Source organism: Balaenoptera acutorostrata, chromosome 20 (genome assembly GCF_949987535.1).
Source record: "Balaenoptera acutorostrata chromosome 20, mBalAcu1.1, whole genome shotgun sequence".
NCBI classification, from domain to species: domain Eukaryota; kingdom Metazoa; phylum Chordata; class Mammalia; order Artiodactyla; family Balaenopteridae; genus Balaenoptera; species Balaenoptera acutorostrata.
Window position 1 is genome coordinate 45,058,669 of NC_080083.1, and position 17,847 is coordinate 45,076,515.

The 17,847-nt window shown below is 55.3% G+C and overlaps 1 protein-coding gene across 1 annotated transcript in view; it reads right to left on the minus strand.

Annotated features, from left to right (window-relative positions):
- Positions 1-17,847, minus strand: part of LASP1 (LIM and SH3 protein 1) — a 38,257-nt gene that overhangs the window by 15,093 nt on the left and 5,317 nt on the right. Inside the window, exons 2-3 of the mRNA XM_007177524.3 lie at positions 15,538-15,632; positions 6,569-6,653 (exon numbers count right to left, since the gene is read on the minus strand). Of these exons, the coding sequence (XP_007177586.1) occupies positions 6,569-6,653; positions 15,538-15,632 (180 nt within the window). The remainder of the gene's footprint in view (positions 1-6,568; positions 6,654-15,537; positions 15,633-17,847) is intronic.

The following is a 17,847-nucleotide window of genomic DNA, read 5'->3' on the forward strand; positions in this document are numbered from 1 at the left end:
GAGAATCTCCAGGCAGCTCCCAGGCGTGGAGTCATCTGGCCACAGGGCCAAGCTGCACCGGGACCCGAGTGACAGTACCTACCTGTCAGTTCCTCTGCACGTCCCTCAGGGGCTGGGGTCCCTGTTTGTCTCCCGAGCCCCAGCTTTACCCATCCATGGGGTTCTTGTGCCTAAAAGGTTCCAGAACCTCTTTTGTTCTGATCCAGACTAAAAACAAAGGCCTGGATGTGCCTTTGGAAGACAGTAAGGGGTACTGGAAGTTAACACAGTGGGTACAGGTACCAACCCACCCCAAGGGCCCAGAATTGCCCAGCATCAGCTCCTCCAGGAAGGCCTGGGCCAGCACAGCAACTCTTAGTGTTGGGGGTAGGGGGGTGGAGAGAACCCTCTGGGAAGGGGGCATCAGGAAAGGTAAGAAACTTAAGAGTCAAAAATGTGTAGCTCCATACACTAATATGTATAAAATGGATAACTAATAAGAACCTGCTGTATAAAAAAATAAATAAAATAAAATTCAAAAATTCCAAAAAAAAGGTGTAGCTCCAGATGCAGAAGCCCAGATCCAAGGCCTCTGGCCTTGGTTTCCTCACCTATAAGAGGACTGTCATAGGAATCAGTTAAAATATGGGGAGGGGGCTTCCTATCACCAAGCATAGGCAAAGAGCCAGAGGGAGCTGGTATGAACATAGGCTGTCTCCCACCTGCTGAGTGATCTTGGGCAACTGACTTAACCTCTCGGGCCTCAGTTTCCACATCTGTAAAATGCGGCTCATGATAGACCCATTCCAATGAACGGTGTGGATTACAAGACAGTGGCTCTAAAGCAGCAAACACATTGTGGGGCACATAGCAGGGCTCAATGCGTACTGATAAGGGTGGGTGTAAAAGTGCTTTGTCAACCTTGAAGTGCTGAACAAATGCCAGTGCCCCACTCCTTCCTCCTCTACTTCCTGGCCTCTGGAGCATCAGGCCCCTAATCCAGGGGAATAATTGTCATGGCAACACTACAATGACATCAGCTGGTTCCTAGGCTCGGGAACTGCCTCTCCCTCCCTGCTGGGGAGGGTAATTCATTTCACTCTTGGCACAGGCAGCCCAGAGAGGGCAGAGCTGGGCGGAGTAGGGGCAAGAAAGGATGCAGGACTGGCTCAGCACTACTTTGCTGTACATTCCTGGGCTAGTCAGTCCCCCTCTCTGGGTCCCCTTAGAGGGGCTAGCCAGCTGATCTCTAAAAGCCTTCCCAGCTCTGGAGTCTGTGACCATATTTATTAAGCACCTGCAGGCCCTGACTATGGAGAATCAAGGTGGGGAAGATTCTCCAGGAGGCTGTTTGGAGCTGGAGTGTGTGGCAGAGGTAAAAGGTGGGGAGCCAAGAGCGTGGGGAGGTCCGTGCCTAGAGCCTTGCTCATCACCCAAGCAGGAGTGTTTGCCCTCATATGGGATGGCTCACCAGGACATGACAGGGGGCTCTAGGAGGGAAGTTACCTGCCCAAGGTCACTCAACCTGTTTTGTTGGTATATGCAGGATACAACTCAGCTCGGCAGCTAGATAACTGCAGCCCGGATGCTGCGTGGGCCTCCCATCCTGGAAACTCCCAAGGCAGGGCTGGGAATGATGCCTGAGGCCCCAAGAAACTCTACTTTTTTTTTTTTTTTTTTTTTTTATAAATTTATGTATTTATTTATTCATTTCTGGCTGTGTTGGGTCTTCGTTTCTGTGCGAGGGCTTTCTCTAGTTGCGGCAAGTGGGGGCCACTCTTCATCGCGGTGCGCGGGCCTCTCACTGTCGCGGCCTCTCTTGTTGCGGAGCACAGGCTCCAGACGCGCAGGCTCAGTAGTTGTGGCGCACGGGCCCAGTTGCTCCGCGGCATGTGGGATCTTCCCAGACCAGGGCTCGAACCCGTGTCCCCTGCATTGGCAGGCAGATTCTCAACCACTGCGCCACCAGGGAAGCCCGAAACTCTACTTTTTAATATGTAAATTTATTAATTATTCTCCCAGGATCTATCTTGTTCATCACTATTGTAGCAAACAGCAGGTATACACATGTGTTTGTTGGGTAAATGATGAATGAATTGAACGCAGACATAAAAATCTCCAAACAGGCAGCGTAATTTGAAAAATAAAGCAGAAACTAACACACCATTGTAAAGCAATTATACCCCAATAAAGATGTTAAAAAAAAAAAGAACTGCCCTGCTGACCCAACATAAGAGAAAAGATCACAACTTTAAAAAATTTTATTGAAAAAAATATGATACCAACAATTTCCACTTATTATGTGCCTACTATGAGCTGGACCCACATACTGTGTAACCCACCCCCTTCTAACAAAAAAGAAATCGTCTTAATATTAGACACACACAGGAACTTCCCTGGTGGTGCAGTGGTTGAGAATCCACCTGCCAGCGCAGGGGACACAGGTTCAATCCCTGGTCTGGGAAGAGCCCACATGCCGCGGAGCAACTAAGCCCACGTGCCACAACTACTGAGCCCGCGAGCCACAACTACTGAAGCCTGCGCACACTAGGGCCCATGCTCCTCAACAAGAGAAGCCACCGCAGTGAGAAGTCCGCGCACTGCAACGAAGAGTAGCCCCTGCTCGCCACAACTAGAGAAAGCCCGCGCGCAGCAATGAAGACCCAACTCAGCCAGAAAAGATACTAAATAAATTAAAAAAATACACAACATAAAAAAAAAGGGATTGTGCTGAGTTCATAACATAAATGGAAAAAATAAAATAAAATGTTCCCAGCGAAAAATCAAAAACTAAAAAATAAAAATAAAATTAGACACACACGGATGGGGGAGGAGAGCCAACGAAAAAGGTCAGTTCTGGAAGCAATCATCAGAAGGTCTAGTATTCCTCAGCTTTATCATACCCAAGTTCCATCTCCTCTCCTTTCCAGGAGAATAGTAACAGCGAACATTTATTGAGTGCTGATTGTATGCCAGGAACTGTTTTAAATGCCTAATATATACTAACATCCTCACAATAACCTTTGGAGGGAGGTAATCCACACTTTACAGATGAAGGCACTAGGGCTCAGAGAGGTTAAATAACTTGCCCAAGGGCACACAGCTAGTGATGGCAGATCCAGCATTTGACCCTCAGCCAGCTCCAGTAAGAGTGACACAGGTATGCTGCCTGCCTTGCTGGTCACAAGATTCAGGATAAGAGAGTGGGAACCCTGCCAACAGCAGGGCAGAGAACGAGGCTCTGCTACACTCTCCTGTGCCCTGTGGTATGTGCCCTGTGGCATATCCCACGTGCAGCACCATGGACGATGAGGGAAAAATGAAAGAGACCTTTTTCTTGCACTTCTGCCTGGGCTCAGGGGCCCGCACCGCCCCAGCTCAGCCCCACCCTAAAGCTGCTGCTTCTCAGTGCAGGGCTGGCGGTGGGAGAGCTGCCAGGCCCGGCCACCAGTGCCCTGCCTCAGCCAGGCCTGGGCAGGACCACCCAGAGGGTCTATTCTGGTCAGCTCTGTGGCTGCTGCCCCCACAGGGGAGGCTCCAGGTGTCCCAGACACCCAAAGTGCCACTTTGGGAACCAATCTAGAGACAGGAAAACAAAGTTGAAATAGCATGGGCAACTTCCCAGAGACTGAGAAGAGACGCAGGCCCAGGAAGGGGCCTGGAAAGAGACCAGCTGACACCCTGGTGGGGTGGGGCAGATGAGGTAGAAGAGGTTCCCACTTCCCTTCCCATCGGCCACAGGCCACACCTCCTGCCTCCACAGTGGCCAAAGGCACCAGAACCCATCACCGCCCCCAGCCAGGCCCGCTCAGCCCTTCAAGCCTCAGAGCATCGGGCCCAGCCCCCAAACTCTGGGTAACTGGGTTTGCTGTCCCTATTGTACCGGGCAGGAAAAAAAAAAACAACTCTGAGAGGCAAGGGGCCAGACTCAGACCACACAGCTCGGGGGAGGTAGGAGACAGAACCAGGCTTGCAAAGGGGGCAGGACCGGGGTCTCCACCCTCCGCCTATCCCAGCTCCAGCCCCCAGGAGCCCAACTGCAGATCACAGCAGTGGCCTCAATGCAAAGCCCTAACTCACACCCCTCACAGCAGCTCCTCGGCTCCCTCCCTACCCCACAGCCTGGCTCCAAGCCTCTCGGAGCATGCCTGTGGGACCAAAAGCCCTCATCAGAATCACCAGGGCCGCCAAAATGCAGATTCCTGGACCCGCCCAGAACTGCCAAACAGAAGCCGCTTGGGCGGGGCCTAGGACTCTGCATTCTAAAAAGCCCCCCTGTCCCCACTGGTGACTGGTGCATCGTGGGCGTTAGCGCACAGGGCTGGGTGCCACAGCAGGCTGCAGAGGGGCTTGACTTCTGCCTCCGTCACGGGGCTCTGGCAAGGGGCATGGCCTCTCTCACCTGTGTCCCCATCTGCACCACAGGGACAAGAGTTCCTCGTCATCAGGTGGTTGTGAGGATTAAACGAGGTCCTATGAAGGACGCAGTGAGAACCTATGAAGAGTGACTGCCTTTTTCATGATTTCCCCAGCCGGCCCCAGAGCCAGGAGCCCAGGACCCAGGAGGCGAGCAGTGGGCCAGGCCCCTGGGGGACAGGGGGGTCAGAAGAGCCTTCAGACCCTGGGCAGGGGTTGCTTCCTCCTACAGACCCTGCCCCTCAGGGATCAAGTTCCAGGGGCAAAAAGAGCTGCAGCCCAGCTTCTGTGGGACCAACAAAGGCTGAGGGAATTAACAGGGTTTGAATTTCTCCTTCTGAGAGTAGGGGTGTGTGTGTGTGTGTGTGTGTGTGTCCCTTGCTTCTGCCTGTGTACACACACTCCCACACTCCTCTCAAGCTGTGGGGTGACTACAGGTCACCCCATGGTACTCTGGTCTGCCTGCCCCACTTAGCGCCTTCCACCTCTGGCCCCAGTAGGCTCCAGACAGGATGGGGAGTCCCGGGCGGTGGTCAGGGCCTGGCTAGGGTCTTCCCTGTGCAGATCAGGCCCAGGCCCCAGCGCTGTCTCAAGCCTACTTCCTGCCAGCTGGGCTACTCAGCCCTCCTCAGTTGGCAAGGCTCTGGTATCCACTCCGGCTCCCCCAGTGACTGTGGCTTTCACACCACAGCGGGGGCGGGGTCTGGGCTGGCAGATGTGAGCTGCTGCTGACATCAGCTTCCCCTACTTGCTCCCCATCACTGTGGGACACACGAGGGGGCCTGAACCTCTGGCCTCATCAGGGTTACACGCGGTCAAGGTCACTGTACTCGGTAGTGAAAAAAACAGAGCCCAGACCCTGAAACCTCACTTAGAGTGCATGTCAACAGGCAAAGTCCGGTGCCTCTCAGAGCCTTGGTTCCCTGTCTGACTCCTGGAGTCGGGTCAAGGATAAATGAGGCAAAGTAACTAAAGTGCTTGCTAAGCTGCAAAAGTTCTCACCAGCATGAGGAACTATCATGTTTATTATCAAGGTAGAGATAGTTTTCCTTAGGGAGTTGGATGGAAAACTGGAAAGAACACAAGCCTCAGAGTTAAACAAATCGGCATTCCAAGTCATCAGCATCTATTTCCTCTTCCGTAAAGTGAGACTGATCCTGCCAACTGCACAGGGCTGTTGTGAGGATTGAACATTAATACGCCCAGAGCACTGAGCACTCCATACATTAACCATTAATACAGTTATTACCTCTACTGCTACATATATGATCTTAGCAAGTCCCTTACTGTCTCTGAGCCTCAGTTTCCTCATCTGCACAATGGGAAAACAGCACCTTCCTCACAGGATTGCTCGGAGGAGTCAACGAGAGAATGCAATGCATGTAGATGGCCCAGGGCTGATTCTCCTTCATGTGACCAGAGAAGTCACATCAAGATCTGGCAGCAGGAGCCCCACTCTGGAGGGATCAGGAGAGATCCCCCTCTGAGGCCCTGGTGGATCCTGCAAGACATTTTCCTGGCCCTGGGCACCCTGCCCACTTGGTTACGTTCCCCAAGGGGTCTCTGATGAAGCCCCGCTCTGCCTCACTCCACCCCAGAGTCCAGGCCAGGCTTGTCCCAGAAGCCCTCCCAGACCCCCAGGCAGGGTTAGTCGTTCTGGTCTAAAGGTTCTGGACCTTTTGCTTATTCCTCAGTGTCCCCTGAAGATCGAGTTTTCCCTGGCGCAGGAAGCCCGTCTCCTCCCCTACTGCAGTGACACGCAGGGCTCCCCACCCAGCAGGCGCTCAGGAAAATCAGGCCCAAGGAGACACAGGCAGGACAGGCCCCCTTCACAGCCTGCCCTCTGAGGGGGGCTGTGAGGGGAGAGGAGGGGGAGGGGACCAGCTTCCTGGAGGAGGTGGGCTCTAGGGGTCCCCCACAAAATACCTGAAGCAGAAAAAGTCCGACGCCCACACCCCTCCCACCCACTTTAGGTAGGAAGCGGGATACGCTCTCGCCCACTTCTCTGATTAAGTCAGGAAATGTGAAGTAACTGGGGGTGGGGTGGGGGCAGGGAGATTGGTAACTGCTAGGATTTCAGCGCCTTGGCCTTGCCGAGTAACCACAGAAGGAAGGAGCCCTTGTCAAATCCAGGGGTTGCTCCGCCCCCAAGGGCCAGGCCCCGCCCCCTCACCTGACTCTGGAGCTCACTCTGTTGCTTGAGGCGGAGGTTTTCCGGGGTGTCGGCCACCATGGTGAAGGACTGCTTGGGGTAGTGTCTGCAGGACAGAAAAAAAAAAGAGTGGGGGTCATTCTGGGGGAAGGGGCAGGAACCTCTGGGCTTCCATTCTCTTATCCTCGGGCAGCCCCTGCCCCTGTCCCAGCTTCAGAACCACAATGCCCATTGCCCATGGCCGAGGGGAGGCAAGCGTTTCTCAGACTCAGCCTGGGCTGAACTGGGAAGACGCATCAGGCCTGAGTGGCTGGCTGGCCACCAAGAACTCCAAAGGGAGGACATGGGGACACTCTCTAAGGGTTTCAGATCACCCAAGTAATCCATGTCTATTGCACAAGAAGGTCAAGGGGGCCAGGCACCCAGGAGGGCCTAGCCAGGCTGGGAAGAAGATGCTCATGGGGTTAGGACAAAGCTTTCAGCTGAGACCAGAAGTGGAGACCAATGTAGCAGAGGAAGGGCGGGAGGGATACAGAGACAGAAGTAAAGGGGAAAGAGATACACATTTCCAGGGGGGCTTCCAGGAAAAGGCAGTGAGACAGAAAAAACACACACATCCAGAGTGGTGTTTCAAACAGCTAACCAGGTCCAACATAATCGGAGGGTAGATGAGAGATCAGCTTGAGGCCGAGAAGAGGTCACCACGGGTGACAGATAAGAACACTGTAACAACAGCTGATGTTTCCCTGTGCTAAGGGTGTACATGCCTTAGTTCATCAACTTCTTACAACCGCCCTATTATCCCCCTTTGACAGATTGGAGAACAGCAGCTTGGAAAGGTTAAACAATGTGGCTAAGGCACACGGCCAGTAACTGGAGGCATCCAGATTTGTACCCAAACGGTCTCCCAGGACCCAACACCCTGAACCAAACCCTCTAATCTCCAGACACAGGACAGGCCATGGTCCTGTCGCCTAGAAAGAGGGCTGGCTTGGAGGTAGCACGAACCAGTTCAGCCCTCAGAGCCAAGCCTGGGGGACCTCCAGGACCACCCGGTCCAACCCCCTCATTTCTCCCAGAGGAGGAAGTCGTGTGCTGGTGCCAGGCACTTAGCTGACTTCATAATTATTTATCACATCGGTTTACTGTCTTCTCTCTCCACTGGTTCTCTATGAGGTGAGGGGATTCTTGGTCTTTTCTTCATTGGTTTATTCCAAGCTCCCCAAATAGTACCTGGTGTTCAATAAATATGTGTTGAATGAACGAATGTCCTACTAGGTGTTGAAGCCGAGCCAGGACTAGAACTCGGGTCTCCTCCATTCCCCTGGATCATCACAAAGTCCCCCAGCAAACCAGCTAGAGGAGAGGCAGCCCTGAGTCACTGTGGTCTGTGTGTAGATGCTGGTATGTGAAAGGGCTGGGGGTCTACATAGGCCCCAATGATTTCAGGGACTGGTGGGTGGCTTCTCGAAGCAGGAGCCAAAGCCTGGCCATTCTTAGCTCTGGCTGGCCACACCCCACCACTACTAAGACCACTAGCCGATGCCAGACTCACAGGCTGTCCCCAGGTAAGAGATGGATTGCCATCTTCCAGCCAGCCAGGTTGGCTGATGTGTCCTGGAACTGGACACCAGCAGCCCTCCACCTCTGTGTGTTTCACCAGGCCTGGCATGTTTTCCAGCTGCCCGGCCCATCCTGAGCGAGAGCTATTGGTAATCACACACAAACTTCCCCGTGCCAAGGGCGGGACTTGGAGGCTGGAGAACTCAACTAAATGGTGGGGGGGAGGGTGGGGTGTGGCTACAAAGAGCACAGTGCTGGGTGCTGCCCTGCCACTGTCTCACAGGGTGACTGGCAAATCGTTTTTCCCTCTGAGCTAACTTCATCATCTTGGACCTAGAATCACAAAAGGTGATTGTAGCTGTGCCCCAACTCCTAGCCTGCACTGCCCTGCCTGAGTCCTGCCTCCCAGATCAGCCCAGGCCCATGGCTCCCCGAGCAGAGGGAAGAGCAAGGCAAGAGACTAAAAAGCAAATACAGCTGCCTGCAGCCGGCAACACAAATGTCCCGTAGATGAATGTGGGGCTAAGGCTGTGGGTCCAGTCCCAGGCTTGGCCCAGCTCTGCAAAGCCAGGGCCACCTACAGCTGAGGTGCTCCATTCAAACTCCCTGAGCAGTTCCAGGAAAAGGGAGGATCAACTGGGAGTCTGTTCCTGGAGACTAGAAAGAGAACAGCAGGAGGGATCTAAGTAAGATCTCTAGCAGAACTGGCGGGCCCTGAGGTCCTAGGAGGGAGGGCTTTGGAGATGACCCTCCCACCAAATCAGAGCCATTATGAAGGTGTCAAGGGGTGGGCAGTGTGGTGAGGAGAGTGTCTGTAAGTCGGGGCTCATGAGCACAGGAGGGAGGTTAGGTCCTGAAGCAGGGGGATGGAGAAGACCTTCAGGGCAGCTCTGACCCAGAGCTTGAAGGGTTAGTTCTGAGATGGTGGCTCTGGTTAGCACTTGGTGGGGAAGGGTGTCTGGCAGGCTCGGAAAACACACATGCACAGGAGCCAGTCTGCAAACCTGTGGTTTCCCATTTGCCTGAATGGACAGGGTTAAAACGGAGTGCCAGGTCCCGTGGCCCAAGGTCAGCCAGACGCAACCCCACTCCGCAATTCCGAGGCTCCTGTGCACTTTGTGTTATTCCTCACACATGATGAATATCTAGACGAGCCCTCTGCAGCAATGCACTTCTCCTAGACACTGAGGCCAGCAGGTCCACGTTTGTATACCTCCTACACGCCACCAGAAGGGTCTCAGGAGACCCCCCAACATGCAGTGTGCCTCTGGATGGGGCTGGTGGGTCTTTCATCCTCTCTTTGGAGCCATCATGACCCCCAGATCTCAGCCCCCCCACAGCCAGAACACTAATCCCATCAGAAGGGAAGGGGGGGACCAGCCTAGATGTCGTCGACTCAGCTTAATCTGGTGGGAGGAGGAGGGGGATTTTAAGCCTGCATCAGATTAAAATAGATTAAAGAGGGGCTCTGGAGCCTCCAGTCTCTTACCCTTGCCTCCTAAACCCCAACCCCAGGCCAAAAAATGCAGGCAGCCATGAGCACGGGCTATATTCCTCCTGCTGGGTCAACCCTGTCCCCTACCCACAGCCCCCAGCCCTGGCGAGACAACTCTGCCTTTCCCGTCCCCTGCTCACTGCGCTTCCGGTTCCCATGGCAACCTCATCCTCGGCTCAAGGCAGGAGAGCGGTGAGAGCAGGCAGACAGAGAGAGTCTATGGGGGTGGGGGAAGAGACACAGACAGCCAGGGTCCTCAACTGCAGAGGAACCCACGAAGGCAAAACTAGGAGGCTGTGTCTGCAGGATCCTTGTAGACAATTTAGGTGAGGAAGACAGGTGCCACGGGTTTGTTTTTAGAAGGGAGGTTATGCCAGAACGCCAGTGCTGTGCCCCTCCCCCATCCACATGACTGCCTTCCAAGAGGGCTACAATCGATTTGACCTCCTTCCAGAAACAACTGCTGGGAATTCTACCTTTTCCCTCCCTCTCTATCCTCAGGTTGAAGTGCCCCCCCAACCCATTACCCTCAGATCCCAGTTGAGATGAATGGATATATGCGTATCCCAATGCAGACGCAAAGGCAGAAGAGGGGTCCCCCCCCCAGCTAGTGACCCCACTGGAACCCCAGCCCCACCAACAGACTGGGCCACGGTGAGGGAACGAGGGACCAGGGTGGGGAGAACTGGGTGTCCCAACCCTGGCCTGGAGCCGGGTCCAGAGCACAGCTGTTCTTTGTCCCTTCTGTGGGCCAGCCTGCACCGGCCCCTTGTTAACCATTCCAAGCAGTGGGCCCTCTGCCGATGCCCCTCCCCACCCTCGATGGCAGTATCAGCTGCTCTGGGAAAGAGAGAGGCGTGGAGAGAGCCCACTAGGACAGGAAGCCTGGGGGGCAGGACAATCAGGCAGCTGCTGACAGCAGCCCAGGCCTCTAGGAAAACTGCGAGTCACATAAAGTGACTTCTGGATACACTGTATCCTGTGCACATTCTCTCCTGAAACCTGCCACAAGGCTTTGGGCTAAAAAGGGCAGGCGTTATCACTGTGCCCATTTTACAGATAAAGAAACTGAGGCTCAGTGTTTCAGAAGAAAGAAACTCAGGACAGAGATCTGGCCCAATGCACTCTCCCCTATACCACACTCGCCCAGCCAGCTAAGCGCAGGCTGACATCCCTCCCTGCCAGGTGAACGCCTGCCCACTCCCAGCTCTGCGGAAAGATATGCTTGGTTGGGTGGGTAGAGAACTTCCTCTTCTAAACCCAACCAGTTTCCAAGCTTGGCTATTATGAGAGAACCCTCTGGGGTCTCTCAGCCACCCCCAGTCAGAAGCCACCTACTCCTTAAGACACTTCTAAAGCAGGTGTCTCAAGAGTCCAGACATGACCTGTGGGGATGCAGGAGAAGGGGGGCTTGCCCCAGAGGACCTCTGAGTCACCTTCCTGCTTGGAGGGACGATGAGGACAGGGAGGATGCTGAGAAACTGCAGGGCTCCTGCTATGGGCTTACTGGGGACAGAGATCACTCGTAGGAAGCCCCACTCCCAGTCCCGCCATCAGCTGTGTTCCAGAGGCAGAACAAGTACAGACCAGATATCCTGGAAGCCCAGCTCTCCCTTTCTACAGGCAACCTCGCCTCTTCCAGCCTTGGATCCCTTCAAAAACCACAGCTTTTTGTTCAAGGAGGAACAAAAATACATCAACAAAAGCAACAAGGAGCCTTTGGTTTCACCAAAAGGGGGGGAAAAAAACCCACAGCCCCTACATCCTGCCTCTGGAAGGAGCTGCTGATTCCCCTGCTGGGAACACTGCCCACGGGCAGGCGGGCAGGGAGGGCTCCCTTCTTACCCAGTTTCTCACCAGTTCCCCAGGCCAAAGGGGCTGAAACGGTGGGGATAGGAAGCAACAAGGAGGCATTGTTTGACCAGAGGGAAAAAAATGAGCAGCCGAAAAGATCAAGGCTAGACATGAAGAAGAACTTACCAGCCCTCAGTGGTCGTAGACAAAACGAAAAATGGCAATACACAAAGAGAAATGATACTGCCAAGTCAGGAAAGGCATGGAAACACTGCGCCTCAGTTTCCTCATCTATAAAATGGGCTGTTAGGAAGCAAAGTGATCCCTGAGGTTCCTTGAGGCCCTGACATCTGAGTATAAGGATTTGGGGGTGAGAGAGAGGTAGGGGCTGCCTAGAGGCCACACTGCTCGCTGTGGATACCCCTTTGGACTCCCCGCTCCCAAACATAGCACACACACCCATCCCACTCCCTCTCCTGGTGCTACCCCCAGCTCCCCAAGACATCTGATCCCATTTTTCCCAGCCAGAGGCAGAGAACTCTGGGGAGGTGGGAAAGCCCCAGTCCCTATTCCTGGATTTGCCCACCGCTGCCCCATCCCCTAAGAGCAGCTAGGATTCAAGACAGTTTGCTAGAACCCAGAGATACTTCAAGCCCCACCAGCACAGGCCCCACCCCACTCTCTGAGGCCTGGGGAAGGAGTAGGACCACAGTCCCTTGTTCCCCAGAACCAGGGACACCTCCAACCTCCTCAGCCCCTCAGCCCACAGCTCAAGGCAACTGAAGGACAGACCCCTACCACTGCAATCAGTGAGGAGGGGAAAGGTACAATTGAGCATCCCCCCCGTTCTTCCCCAGCCCATGTCCACCGCCTACTTGACACCCCAAAAGCTGGTTCCCCTGTCCTGCAACTCTGCCTCAGGTCTGCAGCCTCTACAGACTCATGGCCCCCAAGGAGAAAGGAACAGGCACGTGTCCCCCTGAGCACCCCCCACCTCAATCCCCCTGTCCTCCGGGCTCCTCAACTATTTGCATGGAGACAAAGGACCAGGTTTGTACATGGACCCATCTGCCCCACTTTCAGAAAGAATAGTTTACAAAACAAATCATCGAGGGCATAAATGAGGCCATAAATATTCCTATAACAACTGGAATAGGCTCACCCCACCTACCCAGAAGCTTCAAGAGAGAATTCGATTAACAGCGTGTTCTTCCACTGCTGGCTATTATGCAAATGCAGGCACGCTCCCCTCTACCTTGTCATAGCAAGGCTGAGTGCCTGTGGCCTGGGAAGTGTGAACACAAACGCAGCCTATACAGTCCGACATCCTGGCGTTTCTCCCTGGCCCCACAGCTGGCGGCAGCGTGTGTGTCTGGATATGCACAGGCACGTGTGTAAATGCACGTCCTTGGGGGTCCACTACCACCCAGAAGGCCGGCTGTGGGCTCTGGCCTATGTTCTCTCCCCGGCCTCACCCCAGATAAGTCTGGTGCAAAGAGAGAAATAGAAGAGGCCTTTTTGCTGCGTTCAGTCACTTTCCAGAACTTAAATCTCAATCTTGAGAAGCCACTGGAGAGAGACAGACAGCTTTCTTCTTTCTCTTGCCCACCCTTCCTGCAAGACTCTGGCTCAGGGACTAACCAGAGATCGGCAGAACGTAGAGGCCCCCCTGCACACCAAACTTGCACGCTCCCTCCCTGGGTGGGCTCAACTCCCTGGCAAAGGGCTGGGGGCCGGGGGGCCGGGAGCGATCACCTGTCCCTCTGGGTCTTGAGCGGGACGTGCTGAAAAGCCAGGCCTGAGCTTCACAAAGCAAGGCCAGGCTGGCCTTATCCTGGAAACCCCAGGATTCAGGAACTGGAATGTCACTGGGGGATGGAGCCAAAGGCAGGAAGAAAACAGGAAGGGGATGAGAGTGAACACTCAACACACGTGCCTGGCACGTCGCAGGTGCACAAAACTTTTTGGTCTAGGCTCCAGCATCCCTGGGTAGGAATTTTTAACCACGGGAAAACTGAGGCCCCGACAGGTCCGGAGGGCGCCCCGAGCAAGCCGGGCCTGCCTCTGGGTTATCCCGGAATCCCCACGTCTGGCTCGCTGGCAAGGACCTGCAGCTCAGCAGACGCCAGCTGAAGGAGTATGGCTGCCTCGGGCCAGGTGCTACCACAGCGCGGGTGAAACACAGCTGGACCACAAATCCCCCGAGTGTTCGGCACCTCATCCAGGGTCCTTCCCAGGTAACATCCCAGCTGGGCCAAAGGTCAGCTAGGCGTGGAAGAATAAGGGCTGTAAAGGCTCAGGGAATGGACAGGGGTCAACCTGCTTCTCTGGCTGGAGGCCAGGAGAGAGACGGGGGAATCTCACCCTCGGCAGGTTGGAAGCAGCATCCCAGGAGGGGTGTTTCATCTTCTGCCTTCCCTGGAGCCCCCCCAACCCCTGCAGGAGCTACCCACCCCTATTTGCTGCAGCCTCCCTAGAAGAGGGTGAGAAAAGTAAGCTGGGACTTCGGCACTAGACTGAGAACAGGCAGAGAAAACAAGGACAAGCCTCTGATTTCTTTCTCCAACTCCCAGCGCTTGCTGCATTCTAGGCTACCGGAGTCTTAGGAAGAGACATGAAAAAGCCTTAGTCCCTGCCATCCACTGGGCTCCGGGCTCAGCCAGACTTCTGCCTGGAGGGGCCGAGGCGCAGAAGCTGCCCCCAAAGGAGCCTAGGTGCCCAGAATCTAGCCTGAAGTGGGCCAGCAATCAAGGGGTTAACTGCCCCAGCCTCTGGCTTTGCTGAACCCCACCCTACTCCCCAACAGAGGGAGGAAGTTGCAGAGAATCAGGGCTTGTGTGAGCCTTTAAGAATTTGAAGAATGTCCCATTTCCCTTGGAGGGGGGGGTGGGAGAGGTCGGTATGGGGAAGAAGACCAGTGGAAGCTAATAGAGGAGAAGGGGCAGCTGAAGGAGGAGGCAGGACAGAGCTGTGACCCTCCCTCTACCCCAGGCAGTCTTCCCAGTGCCCCCAATCCCTCCCAGAAGGGAGGTGATTCATGGTGCTTCTTGGGCTTGAGATTTTATCAGAAAATATATTTTCCAAGCACCTGGCACAGGTTGGCATCTAGCAGCCGGCAGGGCAGGCAGTAAGCGCCTGATGAATGCTCCAGCCCCAAGGAGATGAGGCTGTGTGGTATGTGCAGGGGAGGGGAGGGCAGTAAGGGGGAAGACAGCCTTTCACAGGGGTTTAAGGCCCCAACTCCTTTTAGACAGGTCCCAAAGTTCCCCTCCCAGGTGAATTTCAGCTGCAGAAAGCCTCCTGACTGAGAATTTAAAAAGAAAAAAAAAAAAGGACTCAAGTCAGATCCTGAATTTTTTTGAACACTGATCTTGCCGCCTACTTGCAGTGACTTGACCTTCTGAAGCCCCACCTAGTAGCGTGGCTGTGAGGTCCTACATGAGCCCTGACCTGAATGCAATCAACCTGAAACTGCATGGGGTGGGAGGGGGGTATCCCCATGGAATGGGGGACCCCACCTCTACCCACCTCCCCACAGCAGACCAGAGCAAACTCCACTGGAAAAGACATGAAGGTCTCCACCTCCCACCAGGCAAGGAATAGATCTGCCTGGGGCCAGGCCGCTCCCTTCCTGCTGCCCCCACTTCTCAAGAAATGACTACTGGGAAGGGCCGTAGCCAGGAGCCCCCAGGCCTAGTGCCCAGACCGTCTGGTAGGGGGCAGGGGAGAGGAAACAGTCAGGTGCGGTCATGGGGAAAGAAATGTGGAAGGCGAAGTGGAGAACACAACTGGGCAGAAACAGGATTTTTTCTTGAAAGCCCACGCTGGATCCCTCTCTCACAGCAGAGTGCGGTGGAAAGAACAAGCTTGCTCTCCGGGGTTTGAACTGGCCTGTCACTAGTCATTCATCTTGGGAAAGCCCCTTCCCTTCCTCAAGCTTCAGTTTCCTTCGCTGTAAAATGGGCATATTAACAGCCCTGACTTCATCCAGCTGTGGTGAGGAGGACTCAACATGGTTAAAACACATGGAGCAGAGCGTGGAAATGCTGGGCCATGTCATCTTGTGGGTATCAGAATGGAAGGAAGCGCTAGGAGGGAGCCAAGTGCCCGCCCAGCCCCTGCCCAAGGCAGGACTCACGCGTTGCAGTAGGGCTTCTTCTCATAGCCCTTGTAGTTCTTCATGTTGAGTGTCATCTTGCAGGTCTCGCAGTGGAAGCATGCTTTATGCCAGAACTGGGGACAGAGGCAGAGGGAGGACACCCGTCAGACACCAGGATTCAGGAAGGGGGCTCGGGCCCCAGGAAGGAGCTCTCCATCCGGGGACTGGAACACAGACACACCCGAGGTGAGCCGGGGCCATCTCAGGTCACAGGCTCTGGCAGCTGATGACACCACCCTCCCTCCCCTGTCCCATTGGAGCTATCCGGTGGGGGAGAAGGGCAGACACAAGGTTGAGTGGGGAAGAGGCCAGTTACAACAGTAGCGAGCAGCCCCCAGAAGGTCTGCTCCACCTCCCCCAGACCACTCCCTCTGACGGAGCAGGAGAAGCCTCATTGCTTATGCAAAGCTGCGCCAGGGTTGCTAAGAAGCCGGTGCTGAACGTGAGGGGCAGCTCCTCAGCCTTGACAGAGGAGGAGGGCCCAGCCCCCATGCACCCAGTCCCTCCTAGCTCCCACACCAGGGCCTCCAGACACACCTGGGCCTCCAGACACACCGGGACCTGGGCAATGCGCCAGCCCCACTGCCTCCCCTTCCTGAGCGACCCCTGCCCAGACTGGGGGTGGGTGCCCCAGGCTCTAGCCACCACACCCACACCCTTTCCCCATCCCTCAGCTGGTCTTCCTCTGAGGCACCGCCCTCCTCTGCTTGGAGGTGGACCCCCCCCCAGTAGTGGACATCAAAGCCCCGCCCTGACTAGCTGTGTGACCTTGGTCAGGACCTACACCTCTGAGCCATTTCTGCGTCTGTAGAATGGAAATCATAATACCCATCTCTCTTGGGATCGTTGAGGTTTAAATGAGAAATCACCTACAAAGCCCTCAGCGTAGCACCTGGCACCCCTACATACTCGAGTGTCAGGTGCTGGGTGCGGCAGAGACGACCCTCAGCGGAGGGGGCTCGGGGGCTCGGCGGGAGGTGGGTGTGTCTTGGGGTGCAGGTGGGGCTCTGCCGTGCCCAACCACAGCTACAATGCGTGTGAGTGAGAATGCGTGGCAGGGAAGACTCCACTGAAGCCCAGGGACCCAAAACGGAACAAGGATCCATCCAGGGTGGCTGAGGGAGGTGAAGAGGGTCAAAGACCATGAGGGCAGGGGAACTGATGCAACAGAGGTGACCCCATCCTGAGAAACGCCGATGCTCACGCAAACCCAAGCAAATGAGAGAAGTCTGCCCCTGGCAGCCCAGGACGAGGCCCCCGGATCAGCACCCACCAGGAGTCCAGCTTCCAGGACCCCAGAATCCGGGCTGCTGGGGTGACCCAGCTGGCCCGTCCCTGCCCCATTTCCCAGCAGCCAAGGGAGACACTCCTGACCCCTCAAAGAAAGAGGCCAGAAGCCAGGGAAGGGCACAGGGAGACTTTCGAGGTGCCCAGCACACGCCTGGCTCTTGGCCACCTGTCAGGAAATTTCCCCAAGGAGGTGCTTTTCAAAATGTGTTTCCCAACCAAGGGGTGCTTCTAGGACACTTCGGAGAAGGGGACAGAAAAAAGGAAGCTGAGACGTTGGCATACCACCTCCCTCACCCTGGACCACTTAAACCAGAGATGACGGCGTAATTTGCGGGGTAATCACCTTCTAACAGGGTACTTTCCCCATCAAGGAGACCCAAAGGACTCTCCAGTGGTGGAACAGTAAACAAAGTGACAGGAGAACTGCTCTTTGGGAAGAAGGTCAGCGGGAAATCTGGAAGCAAGGGATGGCTGTTGTAAGCTGGGCCTCCACCCCAACTGGGGCCTATCCCTGAGTCCAGCCCACACTCCTCCCGGTGCAAAACCCCAGCACAGACAGCCCACCGGAAAGCTAAAACGGGGTAGTCCCTGCCCCCACCAGCCCTCGAAGTGAAAGCCCCTCTCCCTCCCCCAATGCCTGGGAGGCGCTGGCAGAGTGCCCCAGCCCTGTCACCACCCAGTCTGCTGGCCTCTGCCTGCTTAGCTGCACATGCCCCTGCCTGGGCCCCTACCCCCGCAGGGGCCTGCCAGGAAAAACATTTTCTGGAATCCAGACCATGACCCACTTTCACACACACGTAGGCAGGAATCCGCACTGTCCTAGGCCTGGGGACCTCCGAAGCTGCCCCCTGATTGACTTGGGGGAGAGAAGGAGAGAGACACAGACACTTCCACCCTAGCAGACAGCCAGGTCCCCACCCTGGAGCCAAGCCCCTTGGGAAGGGGGCAGAGTATACTGGCCAGGCTGGGGTAAAAGGCCAACAGCCAATCCGGGGGTTC